General features: G+C 45.6%; 1 protein-coding gene and 2 pseudogenes across 3 annotated transcripts; 1 reads left to right on the top strand and 2 right to left on the bottom strand.

Moving 5' to 3' along the window:
* The window catches only part of LOC119271802, a 10106-nt pseudogene extending 1041 nt beyond the window's left edge, over window positions 1-9065 (bottom strand).
* Window positions 9066-12549: 3484 nt separating this feature from the next.
* LOC119266825 (ADP,ATP carrier protein ER-ANT1-like) lies at window positions 12550-21151 on the bottom strand. 3 transcript variants are annotated; one of them, XM_037548108.1, is made up of 6 exons: window positions 20762-21151; window positions 18746-19114; window positions 17706-18658; window positions 15131-15234; window positions 14920-15006; window positions 12550-13147 (listed from the first exon to the last, which is right to left on the bottom strand). In XM_037548108.1, exons 1-3 carry the CDS (start codon window positions 21086-21088, stop codon window positions 18344-18346), a joined length of 1011 nt encoding a protein of 336 aa, XP_037404005.1. In that variant the 5' UTR covers window positions 21089-21151; the 3' UTR covers window positions 12550-13147; window positions 14920-15006; window positions 15131-15234; window positions 17706-18343. The 3 variants fall into 3 exon arrangements, with proteins under 3 accessions (XP_037404005.1, XP_037404004.1, XP_037404006.1); XM_037548107.1 differs by having other exon boundaries at window positions 14920-15234; XM_037548109.1 differs by lacking the exons at window positions 14920-15006; window positions 15131-15234.
* Window positions 12843-17654, top strand: LOC119266826 (annotated as a pseudogene).
* Window positions 21152-22714: the final 1563 nt, after the last annotated feature.

Raw genomic sequence — 22714 nt, 5'->3', positions numbered from 1 at the left:
TTTCCTCTGTCTTCTGGTGGATCTGGGCGCGCTTCTTAGAGTTTCGCCTCTGTGCACGTCTGCTACCTGTGGTGTCCTTGTGGCGATGATGCGCTGTCGGTCATCCCGGTGACCATGGTGGGCGGCGGCGAGGCGGATGGGCTGTGTGGTGGTCCCTATGTGGCGATGGCGCTGTTGTTGTGCAGGGGTGTGCAGGCTGGCTTTGGTCGGCGGCGTGAGGGTGTTCGTCATGTCTGCTCTGAGTGCAAGCTTTGCCTGGTCAGCGGTGACGACGCCAACGGGTGTCGTTCTCCTTCTTGAAGGCACTGACGTGGTGTTCTTCGACCCACTTCATCCTCAGATCTCGTTCTTCGGGCGAAAGCCTAGACCTATCTAGGTCGGGCAGCGATGTCATGCCAGCGCCGTTTCCCCCTTTGGGGCGTTGCTTTGACGACCAGTGATCCTACCCCGCACTTCCGTTGGGCTGGACATGCATGGCATCACGGTTGGCAAGTGTCCAACTGATGATGCGAGTGGTTGGTGTTGCGACTTGTGTGGCGACAACGATGATGGCGCGCGGAGCTGGGTCGTGGCTTGTCCTTCTAATGTCGACGGTCCGGTTCGCCAATGAGTGTGCCTAGGCTTGTTTCTCATAGCGAGTTAGCGACACAGAAGTCGGATCTGCGTGTGATGGGGCCATGCGGCATCGATGACTCCTTGAGGATGGTTTGAGCGGATGGTGCTCTCCGGAGGTTGCGCTGGGTTAGGTCGGTGTGAGGCATCCAACTTTCTCCTGTGAAGCACATCAGCGAAATCGGAGCTGCTGATCCTCGACTCTTCAGTCAATTATTTGGCTTTGGCTGGCGAGGCTGTCATGTGTCGTTTGTTTCGAAGGGATCTTGATGGGTCGTCTGCAGCAAAGTCGGAGTTGCCTGCTCGGGGAAAGGTGATGACGATGACAATACAAGCAGTCTCGATTGTGTCCTCTTCTCGGCGGTGTGTGTGGTCTTGTTGTTGCCAGGTCGGCCGGGTGCCCTTTCTTGAGGGCGTGTTTTAACGGTTTTCGCTCGGGTTTCCATAAATTAACCGGGCAACTCTATCTAATGAATCGGGCCTAAGGGACCACATTTCAAAAAAAAATATTATTGTTAATGTATTGTGTCTTCATGGTCTACTTAGAAATCATTAATTCACAATTCTACTTGTTGAACAAAAACTATAGAATGAGTCATAGGCCAGCACCAACCATCTTGCATCAATTCTCGAGCACTCAGTTCACAATATATAGGAACACTAAGGTACTTAGTATAAGCAGGATATTTAGGGCTGAATGTGTTTCGAAAATTCTGCTATGAATATGGGAAACATTGGAATTTTGTTGAATAAATGATAGAGCTGAATAATATATTATGGCCACATGAACATAGAGAAGCTCGGGAGCAATTTTATGTAGCAGCCTTTAAAAAAATACTCCCTTTGTATCAAAATATAAGATGTTTTTTGATACTCCCTTTCTATCAAAAAACGTCTTACATTTTGATACAGAGGGAGTAGGCTATAGCAAGGTTGCCTGCAAATAAAATTATTTCAAGGAATTGAAGGGTTGCAAACCTGTGACACTACATGTAAAGAAGGGTGGAAACTTATATGCCAATGCTGCAGAAGACTTGGAGGGGCCTAACTTCCCCTGGTAAGAAAATAACAATGATGATTCTTAAATAAATCAAGACATGAATAGACAACTCCAAATTTAGTACAGACTATATAACTGGAGGAAAACGTTTGAAGGAAGGGAAAACATGTAAGTTATAAATCTCCCAGAGGGTGAGTTCTCCTAAATATTGCCACCACGTTGACTACTCGACAAAAATAGTTTTCAATGAATTCTTAATTTTACAGGAATTTCAAAATAACTTCAAGTGAAATAGTTCAGTTCCTGCAGGATTCAGTAAGAAATATGCAATACTCCAAAACAAACCATCAAGGCAGGAAATGCATATGAAGCATTGGTTGCCAGGATACAGTGTCATAAAAGAAAATAACTGAGGTGCAGCTGACCTTTACAAGTAAATCAGTATTAAGTTGCCAACTTGCAGCTACCTGAAACGAGGAATTGCCAACATCGTCTGTTGGTTTGTCTTTATCCACCCTAAAGTTCACACAAGATGGAGTTATAGTAAACTGAATAGGTCGCAAGACTGACAAATATGTCTTCTTTTAAGGTATACCTTGTGGCTAGCTCAAGTCCAAGATCAATGTAGTTTAAAGTTCCAACAATATCATGTTCACCCCAATACTTTAGATCCTGATATCATAATAACCAGACTGTTGGTTAAAATGAAATATCTAAATAATACAATTTCGTCTTTGAACTCATGAAGGACAAAATTCTTTCTGCTAAGTGGTGCTCCTGTAATCACTGGGTGGTTATGATTTCTCCTAATTTCGTAATTTTAGACACTAATCCCAAATTGGATTTTATTCTCCTAAAATTCCAAATGATGTGATATTTGTTTTAAATGCTCATGATAAAATTTTAATGCATGCATTAAACATTATTATTCGAAGAAATGAAATATAATATACCCCCAGATTAAATACTGAAATCTATCAAAAAGTTCTGCTAAAACCTTTCAAGAAAAATCGTTTCCTAAAAGATCAAATAGAGGACAAATAAACCAATCCCCAAGGGCTAGCAGTATGAAACTGCTTGAGTAAATTACTAATTACTAAGTAGGATAAAGGAGATATCTTTTAAATTTCGATTCTAGTTGCAGGGGGAACTCTAGGTATCAAGAAATGAAATGCAATTGCACTTACCTTTCCGGAAATATGGTGTTGATAGAATGATGCAACCAGCTGCACATCAAGGAAAAGGAAATGCCATTGCGTGAGAATAATTACATGTAAATTTTATTGCGTATGAGATTTGATGAAGGGAAAACCACATGTAAGATATCAAGGTTCTCCTTTAGCATAGGAACTCTGTTTCGCTGTGATTGATCATTGGATTCTTTATTTGTGAGTCAAAATCCAAGAATTTTACAAAGAAGTGCATACTGTACTAGAAGTAATACTTTACCAAAATTATAAACTGAGAATGGAATAGTTCAATAATTTTTCCAAAGAATAATCATGTTCACAAATCAGCGGTATTAATTATTTCAAAATAGGAGCATCTTAATTATATGCATCACTGCATCAGATACACATCATGGCTGGCAGTCTGTTTATAATCCTGTCAAACTACTTAAGCCATTGCAAGCTAACAAACGAATACACATCATAACCAGCACTCTGTTTATAATCTTGTGAAAGTACCTAAGCCGTTGCAAGCTAACAAACAATATGAATCTTTCTTGTCAAATAATAAGCAATAAATATAACAAACCTGTGAACTTCTAACGAGCTCTAGTGCAAAAGTAAATGAAGGGCTGAGTGGGCTAGTTGAGCCCACACCATAACCGATTGCACAATTCCAATTCTTCAAGTCTGTAAAAGGCACAGGATGCTTGCTTCCACCTGTTTGGAGAAAATCAAAAATGCTTTCATCAGTGACACAGAATAAAATGCTGCAAAAGTGTAAATACTGTGAACATCTATATCCTGATCATCTTTAAAAAAGGGCAACCTGGTGCATGTAGCTCCCGCTTGCGCAGGGTCCAGGGAAGGGTCCGACCACTTTGGGTCTATAGTACGCAGCCTTTCCCTACATTTCTGTAAGAGGCTGTTTCCAGGACTTGAACCCATGACCTCATGGTCACAAGGCAGCAGCTTTACCACTGCGTCAAGGCTCCCCTTCATCCTGATCATCTTTACGTAAGATAAATCACATGACTCCTGAAAGGAAAATGCTTGCAATAATAAATATATGACATGTCAGCAGAACATTAAATTTGATGCAGTGCAAATTACAATAACCTAGAATTGCAACTAGTTAATACTCCCTCCGTCCCATAATGTAAGACCATAGCTTGCAAAATGGTCTTCCATTATGGGATGGAGGGAGTACGTAGCATGGAAATCCTGTAATTTTATAAAAATAAAAGGTCTCGAAGTGCACAAACTTGTGGATACATGTACTTGACTAGTTGCCCATTTATTTCTTTAAATTCCTTGAGTATAAAATACACAGTAGGTTCTACTAATATCCTAGTTAGAAATCTAGTGTAGAGAAAAATCAAATGATATGACATCATGCTGTTTATCTTTTGCACTTAGCTTCCCAATAAATTATGAACAACATGCTATTGTTTTTTTACAGAAAAAATGAAATTTGCAGCATAAAAAAAAACTTTTCCAAATCACTCTTGTATGGTATGCACCTTATTTATGGTCCTTTCTAAGTCGAGTAAAACATTGTAAACATAAAGCCTCAAAAATGTAAAGGGGCATTTTCCATGTGGACACAGAAGAGTATCAAATATTCAAATAAAAAAGGATATGCAAGAGCCTCAAAATCTTTGGCCTGGAATATATTGCTTTCACAATCAGTGAAAGTTTAGTAACACAAACCTAGCGGTTTGTATTGTACGCCTGCACTTAAATTCCTTTTCTCCCAGCCAACCATGCACCGTAGGGTACCTCACCAGGCGCTACAAACAAAAGTAATATCAGCATACCATGACATAACGGAATGCAGGTATTATTTCATTAGAGAATAACATAAGTAAATAGATTCAAAATTGATACTAATACGTGGCACATAATATTTTGACTCTGTAATTATAATTCAATACTCCAACTAGAACTATAAGTAATAACATACAAGGAAATGGGACGAAGGAGGCCCCAATTGATAGATTCTCTGAACCATATCTTAAACCCATGACACCATAATCTGCTGAGCATGCTCTACAAAACAGAAGAATATAATTCGCCATGTTACTAATCATATTTCCAAATCAAGAAAGAGACCATCTCTTGTAATTGGTCATGGAGATGTCTCATCAAGATGTTAGTGGGAAGCTATGTGTACAACTAAATGGATGATTGACAGCCACAGTCAAGATATACAACCGACCTGTTTGCCATATTCAAAGGGAACGTCCCAAAGGCGCCAATACCATACTTCGGATAGTAAACGCTTGAAGACAGCCGCATTGTGCTGGAAAATACAAGTTATAGGCTGAATCAGTACAATTTCTGCACCTTGCAGAACAGAATTAGATGACTAACAAGAGATCACTTACGGTTTCAAAGTTGACACAAGTAAGTCCACAAATGTATGGGGGTCGTTCAAATCCCTACAAAAAATTATGTCATAAGAAGTAGTATGCATTAAAGAATTAGGGAGTATAGCAATGGTAAACTATACAGTAAGCACCTCCGCCATCGAAAGTGAGCTTCCCCCCCATTTGTCGACATCTAATGAATTAAGTCAGGAAAAACAACTTCTCTTGCAGGAAAAGAGACGAGTCCTGAAACAGAGCAGCTACATATATATAGAAAAAACAAAAAGAGTATATACATAAGTCGAGAAACTCGTTTTACACCAAGCTTCAACAGCAACCATATATACTACTGAAACACAATCAGATGGTCATGAACCAGACAGAGCCAAATAAAACAAAAGGCGGCAACTGTATATATTTGCTTGATGGATACGTTGGCATTCAGATCAGCATGAGAATCTCCCAACTGCTTCAACACAATATGCGCGTCCACACCCCCAGAATGGAAATAGTCATCAAAGAGGCTGCGTCGCGCGAGCTTCCCGAACATGAGCTCATATGCCGGGACCAACATCCTGCATGATTGATTAGGTACTTGAGCGCACATACACTAACCAAGAGCAACAGAGATAATAATAATGTTGAGAGTAGTGGACATATCGCATCTTAACTGCAGAAGGATCACTTCCGGCACACAGATACCCAAGGAGCATCGAGGGACCTATCACATATGCATATATCTACTCCCTCCATCCCACAATATAAGAGGCTTTTGCAAGCTAAAACAGCTTGCATAAGCATCTTATATTTTGGGACGGAGGGACCACATCTGAACTAGCTGGATCGAGGTTGGGCACGAGAGCGAATGATCAGTACAGCGCAGACTACATAACGAAACATGTGCTGAGTAAGAATGAGAGGCAATCCTTTCGCGGAAGAGCGGTAGATTGTCATGTCAGATGTCTGAATGAAGGATAATTCCGGAGAAGAGGCCTTGAGAGGCAGATTGTCAGGATGTCAATTCTTTCAGTTCGTCAGTCAGCAGCTCTTGTTTTCTTCAGTTAAAACGAAGACATCACACGGTCCACAGATGGACCACAGCGAAGAAGCAGATGTGAACGGCTCAGATGGGCCAAGCGCGAGAAGGAAGCTGCCGTTCGCTGTCTTTCAAACTTCAACTTTCAGCTAAACTGGTGTTAAACTGCTAATCGCCGGTTAAACTCGAGCCATAGTTTTCCCCAATCCCCATAGCTTCAAAAAATGCCAAATCTTAGCTTCTATCTAGTTTCTCTCTAGCCCACTGTTTGTTTAGCTTAGAGCGTCTCTAGCAGATCCCACTAAATCCTAGTCCATTCAATTCTCAATTCCCCTGCGATTTGCGCTACGAAATCGACATACTACACCAGATGCATAATTTTGGGGGAAGGGAGACAATGCACATCATCTCGGAGTCGCAAGCGATAGGAATCAAGAGGGGGGAGTACTGATTGATAATCAAAAAGAATTTGCAAGAAAGAGAGGAGTCGACGGACGGCGACCTGGTGCGGGCGGCCAAGGGGGGGGGAAGTCGAAGACGGGCGGCACTAGCACCTGCGGGTCCGGCTTTGGCTTCTCCGGCGCCGGCTGCGGCTGCGGCTTCGGCTTCTTGACCCCCATCTCCTGCTGGATGTCTGATGAATCCTGCCTGCCCTCCTTCTCCAGAAGCACCTCGCTGCAGATAAAGGTCAAGTCTTTTCGCCAATTATTTCGACGAACCTTATGATGGTCTCAAGGTCTGCGGCGGGGACTGTATCCTTTCTTCTTGCTAAACAAGAAGAAGAGTACTACTACTAACCATGGGCCGATCTATGCGGGCCTCGTGGCTGTGTTTTTTTTTATAAATTATTGTATTAGTTAAAGGGCCACGGGGCTATGGTAACGCAATTCCAACAGGTCGACCAAAACGGATACAAAATGTGTCCGTTGGGATGGCTAGACGAATAAGCATTCATATATTGTCCGCCATTGCAGAAGAAGTTAAATGAGGTTCTCTCCGGTCCCTTAACAGATGATGCGGTGGTTAGACAACATGAACTACACTTTGGAAATTGAGAAGTTACTAGAGCAGGAGGAGCTTTACTGGATGCAACGGGGCTGAGCGGACTGGCTCACTCGTGGGGATCGAAATTCTGAATTTTTTTTTCATAGAGCAGCAAATGGACGACGCAAGAAAATTTTCACTAAGCATTTACAGGAAGAAAATGGCTCATGAGTCATGATCGAGGACCAAGAGGCAATCAGAACACATGCTGGAACGTACTTCTCTAACTTATTCGCGTTGGATGTGCTTGCTCCGGACATGAAAGTTGTTGAGAAGGTGAAGCCGAGAGTGACTGACGCAATGAATGACGAGCTGAACAAGCCCTATACAAGAGAGGAAGTTAAAAAGGCTTTGTTTAATACAGGTGATTTAAAAGCTCCTGGTCCGGATGGGTTACATGTTGTTTTTTACAAATGGTTTTGGCACATCATTGGTGAGGATTTGATTGATGAAGTACCGACTGTTGTTAATTCTAGGAAGATTCCAAAAGGGTGGAATGATACCACTGTCATGCTCATTCGGAAGGTTGATGGTCCAACAGACATAACTCAGTTTCAGCCAATCAGTTTATGCAACGTGGTGTATAAGGTGATTTCAAAATTACTAGCTAATTGTCTGAAACATATTTTGTGTGAGATCGTATTACCCAATAAAAGTGCCTTCGTTCCGGGACGTCTTATCACAGATAACTTTTTGGTAGCTTTTGAGTCATATCATGCAATCAAAAAGAAGACTTCGGGCAACTATGGGACATGTGTGCATTGTGTATCTTCCATTTCCTTTTTCTTTAAAGATGTAAGTTATTGTAATTCCTGACCGGTTGAAGGCTTTGCTAATTGAAAGGCGGGCTCTTCTTGAGCCTTTGTTCTAAAACAAAGTTCACTATATTAACGGGTCCCTGAATTCGATTGTTACATGTCTCCTCTGCATGGCTGCATGCTACATGCACACGAGCTATGTTGAGCACTATGATACCATGTCGAACTCGGTAATTTCCTGAAGCGTCTAAACCTGTGGAGGCACGTACGTATTGATTCTCAATTTTAACTAAATCTGTTTGGTTTTGTCTTGAACCAATGGATGTATTTAGAAGCCTCTCGTTAATCTATCTAACATGGGGAATAGTAGATTAGAGAAACGTACATGGCCACTCTAACCACACACAATGGTTGATCATCGTCATGCGTTTCCTGTGAGTGAACAAGCAGTTGAGCATGTATAGTCATAGACATGAGATGGATGACTGTGAATAGCTCTCGTGTGATTCCTTAAACAAGGACGGCGTTTCAGAAACAAACACTAGTTGTTACTCCCTCCGTTCGGAATTACTTGTCGCAGAAGTGGATGTATCTAGACATATTTTAGTTCTACATACATCCATTTCCGAGACAAGTAATTCCGAACGGAGGGAGTACTACTATATAACATAAAGCTCAAAGGCTCTAGCATTGTGCAAGAACACCGAGGATACGGTACTCCCATCTCCATAACTGGAATATTGGAGCAAGACAAATGTATGACTACGGTACCACCCCGGGCTCCTGCATGGCGACGATCCACTGCACCCCGCATGAGCCAGGGGCGTTGCTCGCATTCACCCTCATCCAGTCTGTGTACTTGTCAATGCACTGGGGTGTCGGTGTCCTCTGCTCGAGTGCCGTGAAGACCGTTGGATGCACCAGCAATGGCTGCTTTTCTTCGGGGATCTTGATCACCTCCCACACCTCCGGCGTGCCCTCACCCGACGTCTTCCTCAACATGCCCGTGTAAGCCACACCGTTCATGTGCTGGCGTGTTGGTTCGTCGGTGCCATCCTTGGTGTACTCGTACATCGTGATCTGCCACGCTACCATCGTAAAGGATACCTGTATTTCCACATGACGAGAGGCTTCATGTGCGGCACATTGTAAAATGTAAAATTCTGATGTTGTGATGATACCTGTATTTCCACATGACAATCCTGTAAGTATGTGGTGCCAATCAGACCTGAAAAGTGCCCCTTTGGTCTTTGGTCATTGGGAAATTCCCCATGCTCGGGCTCGACACTTTCTCTTGGCCCTTATTTAAAACGGTTGAAGATTGGTGGGCAAGTACTTGCGTCGAAGGAACGCCAGATCGTCAAGCCAAGGCCTTCATCATCATGCTTGTCTTTTGGACAGTCTGAGATGAGCAGAACGCAAGGGTTTTTGAACATAAGAGTGCCCCACCGTCAATCCTGCTTTCGTCCATCTCCACCGAGGCAAACTTTTGGGTCATTGCCGGAGCTAAGAAATTAGGGTCTTCTATTGTGCGCGAGTAATCCGCGTGTCGTGTATTCCGATGCCTTATAACAAACTCTATTCTCTCTTATTTAATGGATGAGGCAAAGCTTTTGTCTCCGTTTGAAAAAAAATGCGGCTAACTAGCCCACGACACGAGCTGGTACAAGTGCCTGCAGCCTTTGTCCCTACAATTTTTGCTCCCTTCTACACTTCAAAAACACTATCATGACGTTGATCCTATATATAATAGTACTTTACTCTCAAACTTGTTGGTTTGCGTCGCATGCTTGTAAATCATTCTAGCTTTGCCCGTTGCTACTCCGCCTTGGCGCTAGTATCGCATTGCATTGTAGATGGTGGCCGCGGGAGGTCATGCCATGGATGCCCAACCTCACGGTGGAGAGATGTAGCTTTCATCGTTAAGGTCAGGGGGAAATGACAGGATTTGCGAGCAGTGGGTCTAGGGTAGCCCAATATTTCTTCATGGATGTGTTTATCGAAAAAGGCTTTCGTCCCGTTTTATATAGAAAGCACACGGCCGAACCGATACAAAGTGACGAGGAAAACCTCATACAAAGCAGATCAAAGATAGAACAAGATTACAAGAGTGCCCACACTCCATCAAGACACACCCGAGGCTACCTAACTAGAAGAGAGACCGCGCCTCTATGAGAAACCACCGGACGTCGATGCAACACACACACCAAGTTGTCGCTGGAGAGGGCACCCCTGCCCTCTAGCTCTGGACCGTGGAGCACCGATCCTGCCTGCACACAACAAGGACCGAGAGCAATGCCCTCGACATCACATATAAAGGATAGGAAGTCGTCCGCACCGCCCCAAGCCAGAGCTGAAGGAGCTTTGAGATAGGATCCGACCTCGCCCGCCGATGGCGAAGAAACGCAGCCGAAGGGTACCTGCGCTCCACGACGACGCCCCCAAGAGGGTGACGACGCAACAGGCCGCCACCGTCGAGACCGAAGACACGGTCAAGGGTTTTCACCCGGAGCCCTGACACAGGGAGAGATACCACAACGACGCCCTCAAGAGGGACACGACACCCAAAGGCATCGCCGCCGTCGGCGCCAAAGCGCTGAGCTTTCGCCCGAAGACACTCAAGCCACATCGAAGTACCACGGTCCAAGTCTGCCGCCACCAAAACAGGCCTCCACACCACGATCTGGATGATTCCCCTGCCGAGGCAAAGCCGTCATCAGAATCCCCATTGCCTCGCTCCTCGCTGCCCGCACAGCCAAGGAGAAAGATCACCACCACCTCAACGCCGCTCGCCGAAGAGCCGACGCGCAGTCCACCTTCCAGGGCCGTCGCCCCGGCATCCCAGATCTCGCCGCCTCCAAGCCCCGCCTAGCCATCGGTCACCGCCCACCGAAGAAACGAGATGAAAGGGACCACCTTTGCACCCTTGGACGACCCCACGCTCCTCCCGTCGACTATGGCCTACAAGCAACCATGGACCCTCAGATCGGCGGCGGCACCTGCGTGGCCGGATCTGGCAAGACCCGACCAGCCCACCCCTGGGCTTGGACGAAGGAGCCGACGCACCGGCGCAAGCGCAGAGGAGCACCACGCCCCCCAGGGACGCGAGGAGGCCATCCCCGCAGCCGGCGGCGCACCAACAGAGCAGGAAGGAGGAGGAGGCCCGAGATCCACGCGGGATGGAGCCGTCGCCGCCCAGCCGCGCCTCCGGCGGCAAGGCATGGGAGGGGGTTGCTGGTGACGGCGGAGGTTGGGTGCCCGGGCTGCTCGCAGGAGCAGCACGGGGCCGAGCTTACTATGGGTGTGTTTAAAATATTGTAATGTTACTTTCTCATGTTTTAACTTGCTTTTTTTTAAAAAAAGAAGGGTCACCCCAGGCTCTGCATTAGAAAGATGCATGCAGCAATATTATTACGCAAAAGGTCCAAATAAGTCCGAGATTCGGTACAAGCTCACAAGAAGAGCCAAAGTAAATTTAAAATAAAGTTGCCACAACCAACGAAAATAGGTCAAGATGACTAAACACCTAGGCTATTATTGGACCGTCGTGCAAACCGATTGTAAGTATCCAGTGCTATCATCTCCCAACGGTTGTACCCAATAGCCATAAGCTCCTTGGCTACCACATACGGATCCAAGCAGTGGCTCTTTATATAACCTGCAAAAACAAATTATAAGAGTTTGTCTGTTAAAAATCATGTCGTTTCTATAGTTATATATTTTTTTAGAAAAGGAGGGTGATCCCCGGCCTTTGCATCTGCGAGATGCATGCAGCCATTTTATTGATTATTCTCGAGGACCTTATAAAGTAGAACAACAATATGCCTGAATCCACCATCTTGACAATCTGCCGCTACTCCTATCCATATGATGAAGGGGTGCAAGCTGGACCACATACCCAGACGTCTCACTTAAGCCTAACATCTAAAGTCGGAGGCCCCGACCGAGCCATCTGCCAGGTCCGGGGCACAAACCGGTCCGACGCACTCACATGTGTTGTCGTCACCATCTTCCACTGGTCCATCTTCAGAGCAGATTGAGGTGTCAACCTTGGCATGTCCTCCGCCATCGACGCCACCACGACGCCAAACGACGGCCTCCACCTATGCGAGCCTTGGCAGGTCCTACGCCATCGACGCCACCACGACGCCAAACGTCGACCTCCACGAACGCGGGTCCATCTCCAAGCAACGGACTTAGATCCATGCTAGGATAGGACCGCACCACCGCCGTCGCCCACCACCCGCAAGCGCCACCCAATCCCAAGGTTCCCAAAGCGGCGCCTTCAAGAAGGAAATGGCGTCATGAGCGCCGCCGCGGCGCCGCCGCCCAACAAAGTTAGGGCTTTCGCCCAGGAGACCTCTAGGGGAAGGGGAAGTGAGGAGATCGTAATACGCATACTCTTATTCGAATGTGTCCCGGAGTACTTGGCTCCACTTCATTAAGGCACGTGTTAAAAATATTTGGAGAGCTAACATTATATGCTACATGAAGCGTACTAGTACATGTTTTTAACTTACTGCAAGAAAAACAAATACTGCGACAATTTTGCGAGCAATTTTTTAGTCAGTACCTGCATAAACATATGCCGTTCTACAGAGAGAAAAAGAAAGTTTCAGAAACCCAAAACCGAAATGGCAAGAAAAAAGCTGTATCCACCATAATTCCAGGGTCGAAGACGGATTTGAAAAACGAAAAACGGCTAGTTAGCTACAGGCTAGTAGCCTAGCACCACGCTGCGTCGTCGCATCACGTCAATAAACACAACGGCTAGTAGACCCTGCACTCACTGCAGTGCGTGACTTTTGAACGAGTATGGATCAATCCACGGGCCTAACAGTCGTGCCGTCAATGGAGGAGAGCTGCAGCAGCTGCTGCAAGATGAGGAGGAAAGGGGATCACCATCAGCGGGCACAGCAGCTGCCGGAGCAGATGAGCGGGATGGCGGCGGCGGGCATCACCGGCATCATCGACCCGGATGTTCTCGACTGCACCATCTGCTTCGACCCCCTCCGGCCTCCAGTGTTCCAAGTCTCATCTCTCCACCCGAATCCACTTCTCTTTGTTTATCAAATCCTTGCTCGTTTTCCCCTGTACGCATCGTATGCCGATGGCACCATTGTTAGCCCCATCTGATCCACCATTGCGTTGGGAGCCTGCAGAAGAAACACACCAACTTTCAGAACTGAAACTGAAGAAAGCAGTGGTATCCTTTCTACAAGCTGCGTTCTCTTCTTTCATACACAGTTGGGACAGGGGGTACTGTGATAAGTGTCAACACACAACAAACTCGAAAAAGGAAGAAAATAAAAACAGTTACTCTCACGCTCCTACTTCTACCCCACCTTGAAATCACATTTTGCTTTGTCAAAATACTTGAGTCGCCAGAAAGACGAAAGTTTTAACCTTTACTGTGGAACTGAACTATCTGAAGAAACTACTGGAGGGTAATAAGCAACCTGAACACCTTACACCACCCATTTTTTCTTACAGACTTGTAGCAAAACACCTCCCTAACTACAAAAATGCCAATAAAAAAAAACTTAAGTAGCAGATCATACTGTGAGTGTTGCCACCTGAACATCATTTCCAAGAAACAAATTAATCAATCAAGTTTTGCTTGGCTCCCCACCTTTGTTTCCCGAACTTTCTGAACTGAAACTGAAGGCCTATGTTTTTAGCATGAGCATCATTTTCACATAAAATTTCCTTCTTGACACGCAGTGCGCCGTCGGGCATGTGATCTGCTCATCCTGCCACAGCAACCTCCCCAACAAGGACAAGTGCCACACATGCTCCCACACCGGCGGATACCACCGCTGCAATGCACTTGACAAAATCCTGGAGTCATTCCACGTCCCTTGCGCTAACGCCGCATACGGGTGCACCACCAAGACACACCACCACAAGGTGGAGGAGCACCACAAGTCATGCCCACATGCGCCATGCTTCTGCCCGGAACCGGGCTGCGGTTTTGATGGTGGCTCCACCGTCAAGCTCTTGGATCATCTCACTGGCGGTCACATATGGTCATCCACCGAGTTGGAGTACAATGTTAAGCTCACCCTGCACGTGAAAGAAGGGGTGCAGGTTCTCCACAGCCGAGACGGTGGCCCGTTTTTCCTGGTGAAGTTCACTCCAGTGCCACCTTATGGCAATGCAGCCTCCGTCTTGTGCGTCGATCCTGATGCCGCCGCCACCATGGAGAAGGGGCGCAAGTTCAGGTGTCATCTTGGCTCGAGCAACGTCGACATGGATTGGCAGCAATCTTCACGTTTCCAAGTCAGGAGCACCACGCTCAGAGGACGGCGGTTCCCTATATGTTGCGCCCAGCACCGAGAGCATCACTGTCAGTATCACGAAGATAATGCGCGACATGCGTGGGAACGAGATCCAGCTGACGCCCATCCGTATGAGACAAAGTACGCTTCGTCAGTGCTTTGAATCCCGTGGTTCATGTTAGATGATCAGTGCTTTGAATCACTTTCAGTCGAGGCCCCTCTACTACTTGTTAGGTTATTGATGTAGAAAAATATAGTGCTACAACTAGTGCATGCTAGTTGAGACGGAGTCTGAAGAATTATCTGTGCAGCAGTGGAATGCTACACCAGCTAAAAATTCAGAGCAACTTGTTACTGACTAGTATGTGGTAGAGATGTATATGTGTCTAATAATTAATTAATTTCAGGTGCTTCAAGGGACGAACTGTGTGTTCTGTGTGAAATACTTGTTCCTGGCAGGCAATGAGCATATGATCTAGTGAAGTTTTTTCTGATAATTGCTACTACATTTACCAGGAAAATACTGTATGAGACTGTTACGACCCTGTTCAGGATGATGGTGCGTGCTTGTTCTACAAGCAAGCCATGTAGAGTGATTTCAAGCGCAGAGAAAAAAAAATCAATAGAAAGTTTGTGATTTGGAGTACCTTTCGGTGGTTGCGCATCTACCAGATTCCATGCAGGATGCTTCTTCAGGCAATGAAATTCCTTACTTTGCTTCAGCTTGCTGAACACTAGAATTCCAGCAGTAACTGTCCATGAGAACTCAAGGGCAACAAAGCGATTCTACAAGCTTGTGGTGCTACCATCATGACGCTGAATCTATCAAGGTCTTTGAAGCAACTCATCCCAACTCACCCAGTCTATTATGTTTGCCACTTTGCCTCATGGTGGCATCCTGCTAGCTCCACTTGGCCACTGCCTGTACGGACAACCATCAGGTCATAGCAGCTAGAGGACTTCTGCAAAAGCAAGTCATGCAATCCCGATGGGAAGACCTTGAGTCAACCGAAGATGGGAGAATCTGCATAAAAGCAACACATTGTACTATGTAGACTGTAGACTTGCAGCTAAAACACACAATGTGCTTACAGCTCCACAACGATTTAGACCTCCTAAGATCCCACCATGGATTTGTGGTGTGCACTACCTCCACCTTATGCTAACCATTGATCCCGAGTCAAATTTAGATTGGCTGGCGGAGAGACACCAGCTGGTCTTTCACGGTACGCGGCAATGCCATGCATGCATCTATCTCAACTACACCTTATATATACCTTGAAACCTGATCTCTACAAGGTGAAAAGCAAAACAATTTTCTAGTTCAACATCAGCATTCCCCTTCAGTTCAGTACTGACTCAACCAAAAGTTCCCACAATGGAAGTTGTTCTGTCTGCGGCTGCAGGTGACCTTGTTAGCAGATTCTTCTCCTTTTTGATCGGGAGGTATTCAGAAGCGCCATGCTCGGAGGAGAAACATGCCGAGAGGTTGCAGCAACTCCTGCTAAGAGCTCAGATGGTTGTCGAGGAGGCGGATGGGAGGTACATCACCAACTCTGGTATGCTTCTGCAACTGAAGATGGTAGCTAGGGCTATGTACCATGGTTATCATGCACTAGACACCTTCAAGTGCAACCAACTAATCAGAGAGGGCACTAAGGAAGTGATGAGTTCTGGCTCATTTGCCTCATATCTTGCCACTCCCTTGAAGCGCTTCCGTGCAAATGCTGGTGTATCGAATCACCAAGTTGATAACAACTGTGACCTACAAGATGCCTTGTTAAATTTAGAGACCGTTGTTTCTAATATCACAGAGTTTGTCATACTTTTGGGTGGGTGTGAACCCATGTTTCGCAGACCCTATGACACATATCTTTATGTTGACAACTGTATGTTCGGTCGTTGGACTGAGAAGCAACAAGTTATCAACTTCTTGTTGCAGCACAACCCTCGTGCTTATCCATCTGTACTTCCAATCATCGGTGGCTATCTAGTCGGGAAGAAAACTCTGGTAGCACATGTATGCAATGATGAAAAGGTCCGTAGTTACTTCTCTTCAATTTTGCACTTCAATGGAGACAACTTTCATATGGTAGAAACAGAAAGGTGCACAGGGAGGGCATTGGTCGTTGTTAAATTAGTTTCAGAGGTCAATGATGAGGACTGGAAATCATTTTACTGGGCAGTGACATCCATAAGCACAGAAAGTAAGGTTATAATCATTAGTAGGATGGAAAGTTTGACTAGATATGGTACTGTGAAGCCAATTCACCTAAGTAGATTACCAGATGAGGAGTACAGCTACCTCTTTAAGGCACTAGCATTTGGAAGTGCCCACAGTGAGGACCACCCAAAGCTGACACTGTTAGCAGGAGAGTTCATCAAATTGTTAGACGGGTCATTTGTGGCAGCATATTCACTTACCAATGGGTTGAGGACAAATCTAAGCCTTCAGTTCTGGCTCTCCATGTTGAAGAGATACAAGAATGTGACAAAGAACAACTTGTCAATGTTTGGTGAGCATCCATCAGACCGTTTCAAAAAACGATGTGCAGTAGACTTCACCAACTTTCTTCCCTTCCCCCGCTGCTCCACTACACCTTATGCCTCCTCGAACTGAAGCCAGGAAACTACCCAAGATAAGGATTGGAGAGATCATTGAGAATCCCTCCCTTCGTCCTAAGGGTGACTTTGTATTAGTGACATGGGAATCACAGATACCTCCTTATACCGAGTTCAGTTACCATGTCCCGTATTGTGCTCAACAGCAGCCTAAAACAACCTTGCGGAGGAAAAGTGAAGCTACTATTTCTCTCTAGTGTTCTTTTCTTTAATATTATACCCAAACTTGTGGAGTTTGTTTTATGTTTTACTTCTTACAGTTGTGAAAGAACTATTCGATGTATATCGCTACAAGTACTGATTACGATTGTCAAGTTAAATTGTGTGTTGCATACATGTTTGCAATTCTTTAAGAAGCTAAAATTGCCTAGTTCTTTGGATATATGCAGGGGAAACAATTTGACAAAATTACAGTCTAATTTATCAAAGTTAAGTCATTGCCAGTGGAGACTAAAAACACTAAATTCCAATCAAACTTAATTTTCTAGAGTAAATTGCAGTTCACACCAGATAACTTGCCACTTGTTTCAGTTGAGAATTGCGATAGATCCTGGAGAATCAGTGGTGCAGCAATGAAATGCTACACCAGCTGAACTGAAAGTTCAGAACGACTTGTAACCTACTAATATGTGGTGAAAAGCCTTGTTCAGCATGGCGCAAACTAGTTTGTGGTATGACCAAAGGCCAAAACAAGCCTTGTTCAAAACAAGCAAGCCACATAGAGAGTTTTGCACTGAAAATGATAATTCCATGATCTAGTTTGTGGTATGATCAAAGGCCAAAACAAAGGACAATGCAAAATGAAGCTCACCTCAGATTATTCCAGTCTCAGGGAAGCCTGCAAATCATCATTAGTTGGGCCTTCTAAGCGATCAACAAGGCCGGAAGAGGAGAGTCTTGACGCCTGATCAATCAAAAAATACCACAATGTACCCTAAAAAACCACAACAACGACAACAATGGCTTATGTCAGTCTTAGCAATTACAGCTAATGCAGCAAAGGTGTGGCAGCAAACTAATGTTCCAGATATGGATAAATGGACCAAACCTAATACAAGGTACGAAATTGCTTTGAACCAAAGAGGCCCTAAACTCTTTATTCTTTACTGTACTATTTACAGTTTACATTAATAGTGTACATGGGGACATCAGCTTTCGAGACCATATTAATTTACACTTCAAGAATAAGGTCTAGTCATTATGGTATTCAAAACTTCGTATAGAAACGAATCATCCATTGCAGCATGATGCCATCTCCTGTCCTGGGAAGATTCACCTCCAGGAAATGTTATTGTGTTGATCAATTCATTCCCATTAACTCTTGCACGCATTTCAAGTCTGCTCTGTGAGCTCGGTAAGTGTAGCTCACACAGCACATCCCATCTGGCCAGCGCGCAACCTGAAAACCCAAGGATCTTCCCGGGCACATGCAGATCCATCACATGCGCATCATTTCAATGCCCCTTTCATCCTGTTCTCAATTTTGTAATCATGCCGGCCTGCAAACCGTTGGAGCTGGTCATACCCAGCAAGAACTCCAGCTCCTGCCATTCCCGAGAGGATATTTGCACCGACCCCTCTGAATAGAGTGAAGAACCCTTCGGTGGAAACAATCTGTTTTACGGCATGGAAGGCGCTCCTATATTTGAATGGCTGCCCTGAAGTTAACATCATTCTTCGTCGGAGTGTATCAAATGGATAGGCACAGGCCCCAGAGAATGTAGTTATTGTCCATCCCAAGGCAAAACTGGCCAGAAAATTTCCCTGCAAAAGTATCCAATAATAAATGTGTCAAACTGGTCTCGTGGGAACCTCATCTGTGAGATGCAGATGACACAAGAATGATGTTACCTCCAACGGCCCTACTAGTACAATAGGCTTCATGGTGTCGTAGATGCCAAAATAAAGGCCCCGATATAGCGTAATACCCACAATAGACACACTGAAGCCTCGGTACAATCCACGAATACCATCAGTTGCAAGTGTCTTCTTGTAGACATCTAGCAACCCCCTGAACTGACGTTTGTTCGCTTGAGATTCAATCGCGTCAGTGGCTAGCCGTGTCCGTGCATAATCCAGATGGTACAGCAGGGATGATGTTGTAGCTCCTGCAGCACTGCCGCATGCTACATTTCCAGCTAGCCATTTCCATTTACCGTCTTTCTCCTTGTCATAGCCAAAGAAGCTCTTGAAGTAGCCTTTGAATGCAAAGTTGCAGGCCTGCACAGAAGGTGCACGAGTGAGGTTTCATTCCATTTTTGAACAACAAAGTTTTTCATGACAGCAGAGTGTTTCCTCACATCAACAAGTTAAGGGTATATGCATGTACTCTTGACTCTGGAGTCATGTTTGATAGTTTAACATGAAACGGGATGTGATTCTCACTCTTAGTTATTACACAGAACCTGCAGAAATAATTGTGATAGCACGAGCATAAGTTTCTTCTGCATTAGCAAACTATCCGCACACTAGCTATTTCCCTAATTCCACTATGTACAGCACCCATCAGAATCCCTTGTTGAGACATGTGTGGAGGGTACAAACATGTAGCTCAGGGTCATGTTTGATAGTTCAGCATGAAATGGAATGCAGTTCTCACTCTTAGCTTTTTCACAAAACCTGCAGAAAATAATTGTAACAGTGGAAGCATAAGTTTATTCTGCGATAGCAAACAGTCTGCACACTAGTCATTTCTCTAATTTTACTATATAAAGCATCAATCAGAATCCATGATCAAGGACATGCTATAGAACTTCAGAGATTGGTCGTACAGATAAAAGCAGCAAGTTTGAACAGTATTGACCGAAATATGATTCAGCTGCATAATCGTTATCAGACTAGACCCTGTGTGGCCATGAGCCCGTGATGTTCCTCTGCCATCTTTGCTTTTTCCAGAAAGTTTGTGCCCTTGCGGTGTGGGGTACGCATCATGGATGTGAATGCCGAGTCTTAATTATTCATATTGCAAGGGGTGGAACGATTTTTCTTTATTGGAAGACACGAGGACGTCTTTGTTTTTTGTGATAAATCTGGCAGTACTTCTTCACACATTATTAACGAAAAAAATAGCGCGCTATTTCGGAGTTTAAACTTCGCTATAGCGTATTTGAGGGTGCCACGTTATATTTTAGCCATTTTACACGCTATGCTGCTATTTACGTTATAGCGTGCTGTAACGGCGCTAAACGCAAAAACGTTTCAGCGTTTTTAGCGTGGAACGATCGAAACACAGCAGGCGCTCAGCAGATAGCAGCCCTGTGTGGCCATGAGCCCGTGTTGTTCCTCTGCCATCTTTGCTTTTTCCAGAAAGTTTGTGCCCTTGCGGTGTGGTGTACGCATCATGGATGTGAATGCCGAGTCTTAATTATTCACATTGCGAGGGGTGGAACGATTTTGATTTGGCAGTACTTCTTCACACATAACCGATCAGATTCTAAGCCACTCATGCTTTCCCTGTGCCAGATATAAATTTATAACTAGCCTTGCGAAAGCAAGAGACACTATGTATTATGTGGTGAGAAAAAGTTGGGAGCTACCAGCCAGTCAGACAGCGCCTCACTACCTCAGAGTCGTGAGCAAATTCGAGGGCCACAGAAAATACGTGTGGGTGAAGCGAATTACACAAATTAGCCTCACTCGATCCACTGCATCAGCACATTTCTACACTAAATCGATTGACTAAAATCAGATTTTGGATGCACAAGTAGGATTGCGTTGCTTGCTAATTCTGCTGCTGAAGCCTGCCTGAATGCAGGTATGGCAGGCATCATGATTCAGACAGTCCGTTAATCAGACGGGTGGATTCGTCAGTCGAGAATGTGGATGGATCAAGGGAGGAAGGAAGGAAGGGGGGAAGGGGGGGCTGACCTGGGTGGGGAAGTATCGGATGACGTTGGCCTGGTTCCCACGCCAGAGCGCGGCGGCGCCCTCCTCGCGGAGCACGCGGGCGAAGGCGTCGGCGATGCCCCGGTAGGGCCGCGTGAGGGCGCCCCGGCGCAGCATCTCGGCCTGGTTCTGCAGCAGCAGCTTGACGCGCTCCACCGGCGCCGCCCCCGTCTTGGCCACCACCGCCGCCGCGCCGCCCATGGCGAAGTCGGCCGCCACCCTGGAGGGCGACCGGAGGCGATGGGGCGGGTGGTGGGCGTCGGCGCCGTCCTTCCTCGTGGCCGCGGCAGCGGCGGCGGCGGCGGCCATTGGTGGAGCGGCGCCGCGGGAGAGAGTTGGTGGTGGTGCGTGGCGTGGGGGATTTCCATGGCCTGATTTTTTTTTTGATTATAATCAAAGGCCGGGACGAAGAAAAGAACAAAACGAAGCTCAGCTGTAGTTAACTGGGCCTTCTTCTATGTGGACTTCGGGGCTTTGAGAGAGGGGGTGTGTGTGAATCTCTACTATTAAAGCAGAATCGAACGTCGTGATGGTTCGACCTCCTCCTTCCCACCGACACATCCTCTCTCGCTACCCTGTGATCGCTACTCCCCCACAGCCCCGCCTCGTGCGATCCACGCTCGTTAGAACAAAAAAGAAAAGAAACAACCCACGTACCCACGTCCCACACCCATCGCCCCCAAACCCCAACCCCCTCAATGCCGATGCCGCCTCTCTCCCCAGAAAAATCGCAGCCGCCTGCCTTGTCCTTCCTCGCTCGACTCGGCTGATGCGACGAGGACGGATGACTCCTTCTATCATCTCACCCACGACCTCCCGCTTTCTCGCCGTTGACCCCTGCTCCGTCTCCGCTTGCCATCCTTCGGTTTCTCGCTAGCAACCCCTACGCCGTCTCTGCCTGCCATCCCCTTTCCCCGAGATGACTTCCACGGCAGCCAGGGAAGTTGGGAACCTCACCGATGCTCATGGCCTGACTACACTTGCCGACCAAGGCCGTCGACCGCTTACAGCAGCCCGGCTAGGTTTCTGTTTTATGTCATGATTTAGTACTACTATCTTAACATCCTTGCAGGAAGAACAAGGCCATGGGCATGAGTATCTAGCTCCACCTTGACCACTCCAAATTCCGATTTGAGTCTGTTGCGGGCATGAACCACCCAAGGCAAGGTTGTCCCCTTGGGAGGAATATCTTATTGAGGACGCGATGTTATAGGTGCGTCGATCTCCATCCTCTCCTTAGTTTTCGCCATGTTCTTGCCCGTGCGTGCAGCGCGTGTTGCTCATGCATTCCAGAATTTTTGGTAAGCTATGCCATTCTTTCCCATTACTCGGATCTTACTTGCCTTGTCCTTTGACACAGTCGTGATTCATTCGTTGTTTTGACTTCTGAGTTGTGTTGTGAGATTAATTTGGTGCAGATTACAATTTCAATGGAGGATGAAGATTTTTCAGATCAAGTGGATAATAAATGATTCTTTAGATTTTTTTGTTCCGACACAAATATATGACATGGGTCTAATGGCAGATTGATTAAAACCTTTGTAAACAGTATACACTGAGAATTGCTATATCAATAATTCTTTCATGGGAGTTGAAATAAAATCCTTGGTAGTTATGAACCTGGAAAAGGCTTGCTCGTTTTTATTAATTTAGTTTTTCAAGTTCTTGGACAAAATGTTCGGAAACATGTTCGTGTTATCTGAAAATCTAAGGAGAGGATGATCCTTGGTCAAGATATATAAACCACTAGCAGATACTGAAACCAATGTTTGAGTTGTCCCTCTTAACAAACAGGGTGATTTTTTTTGTTCCGACACAAATATATGACATGTGTCTAATGGCAGATTGATTAAAACCTTTGTAAACAGTATACACTGAGAATTGCTATATCAATAATTCTTTCATGGGAGTTGAAATAAAATCCTTGGTAGTTAT

Source organism: Triticum dicoccoides, chromosome 3A (genome assembly GCF_002162155.2).
Source record: "Triticum dicoccoides isolate Atlit2015 ecotype Zavitan chromosome 3A, WEW_v2.0, whole genome shotgun sequence".
Taxonomy (NCBI): domain Eukaryota; kingdom Viridiplantae; phylum Streptophyta; class Magnoliopsida; order Poales; family Poaceae; genus Triticum; species Triticum dicoccoides.
Note: the sequence above shows the minus strand (reverse complement) of the source record. Positions and strands in the feature narration are given on the sequence as shown.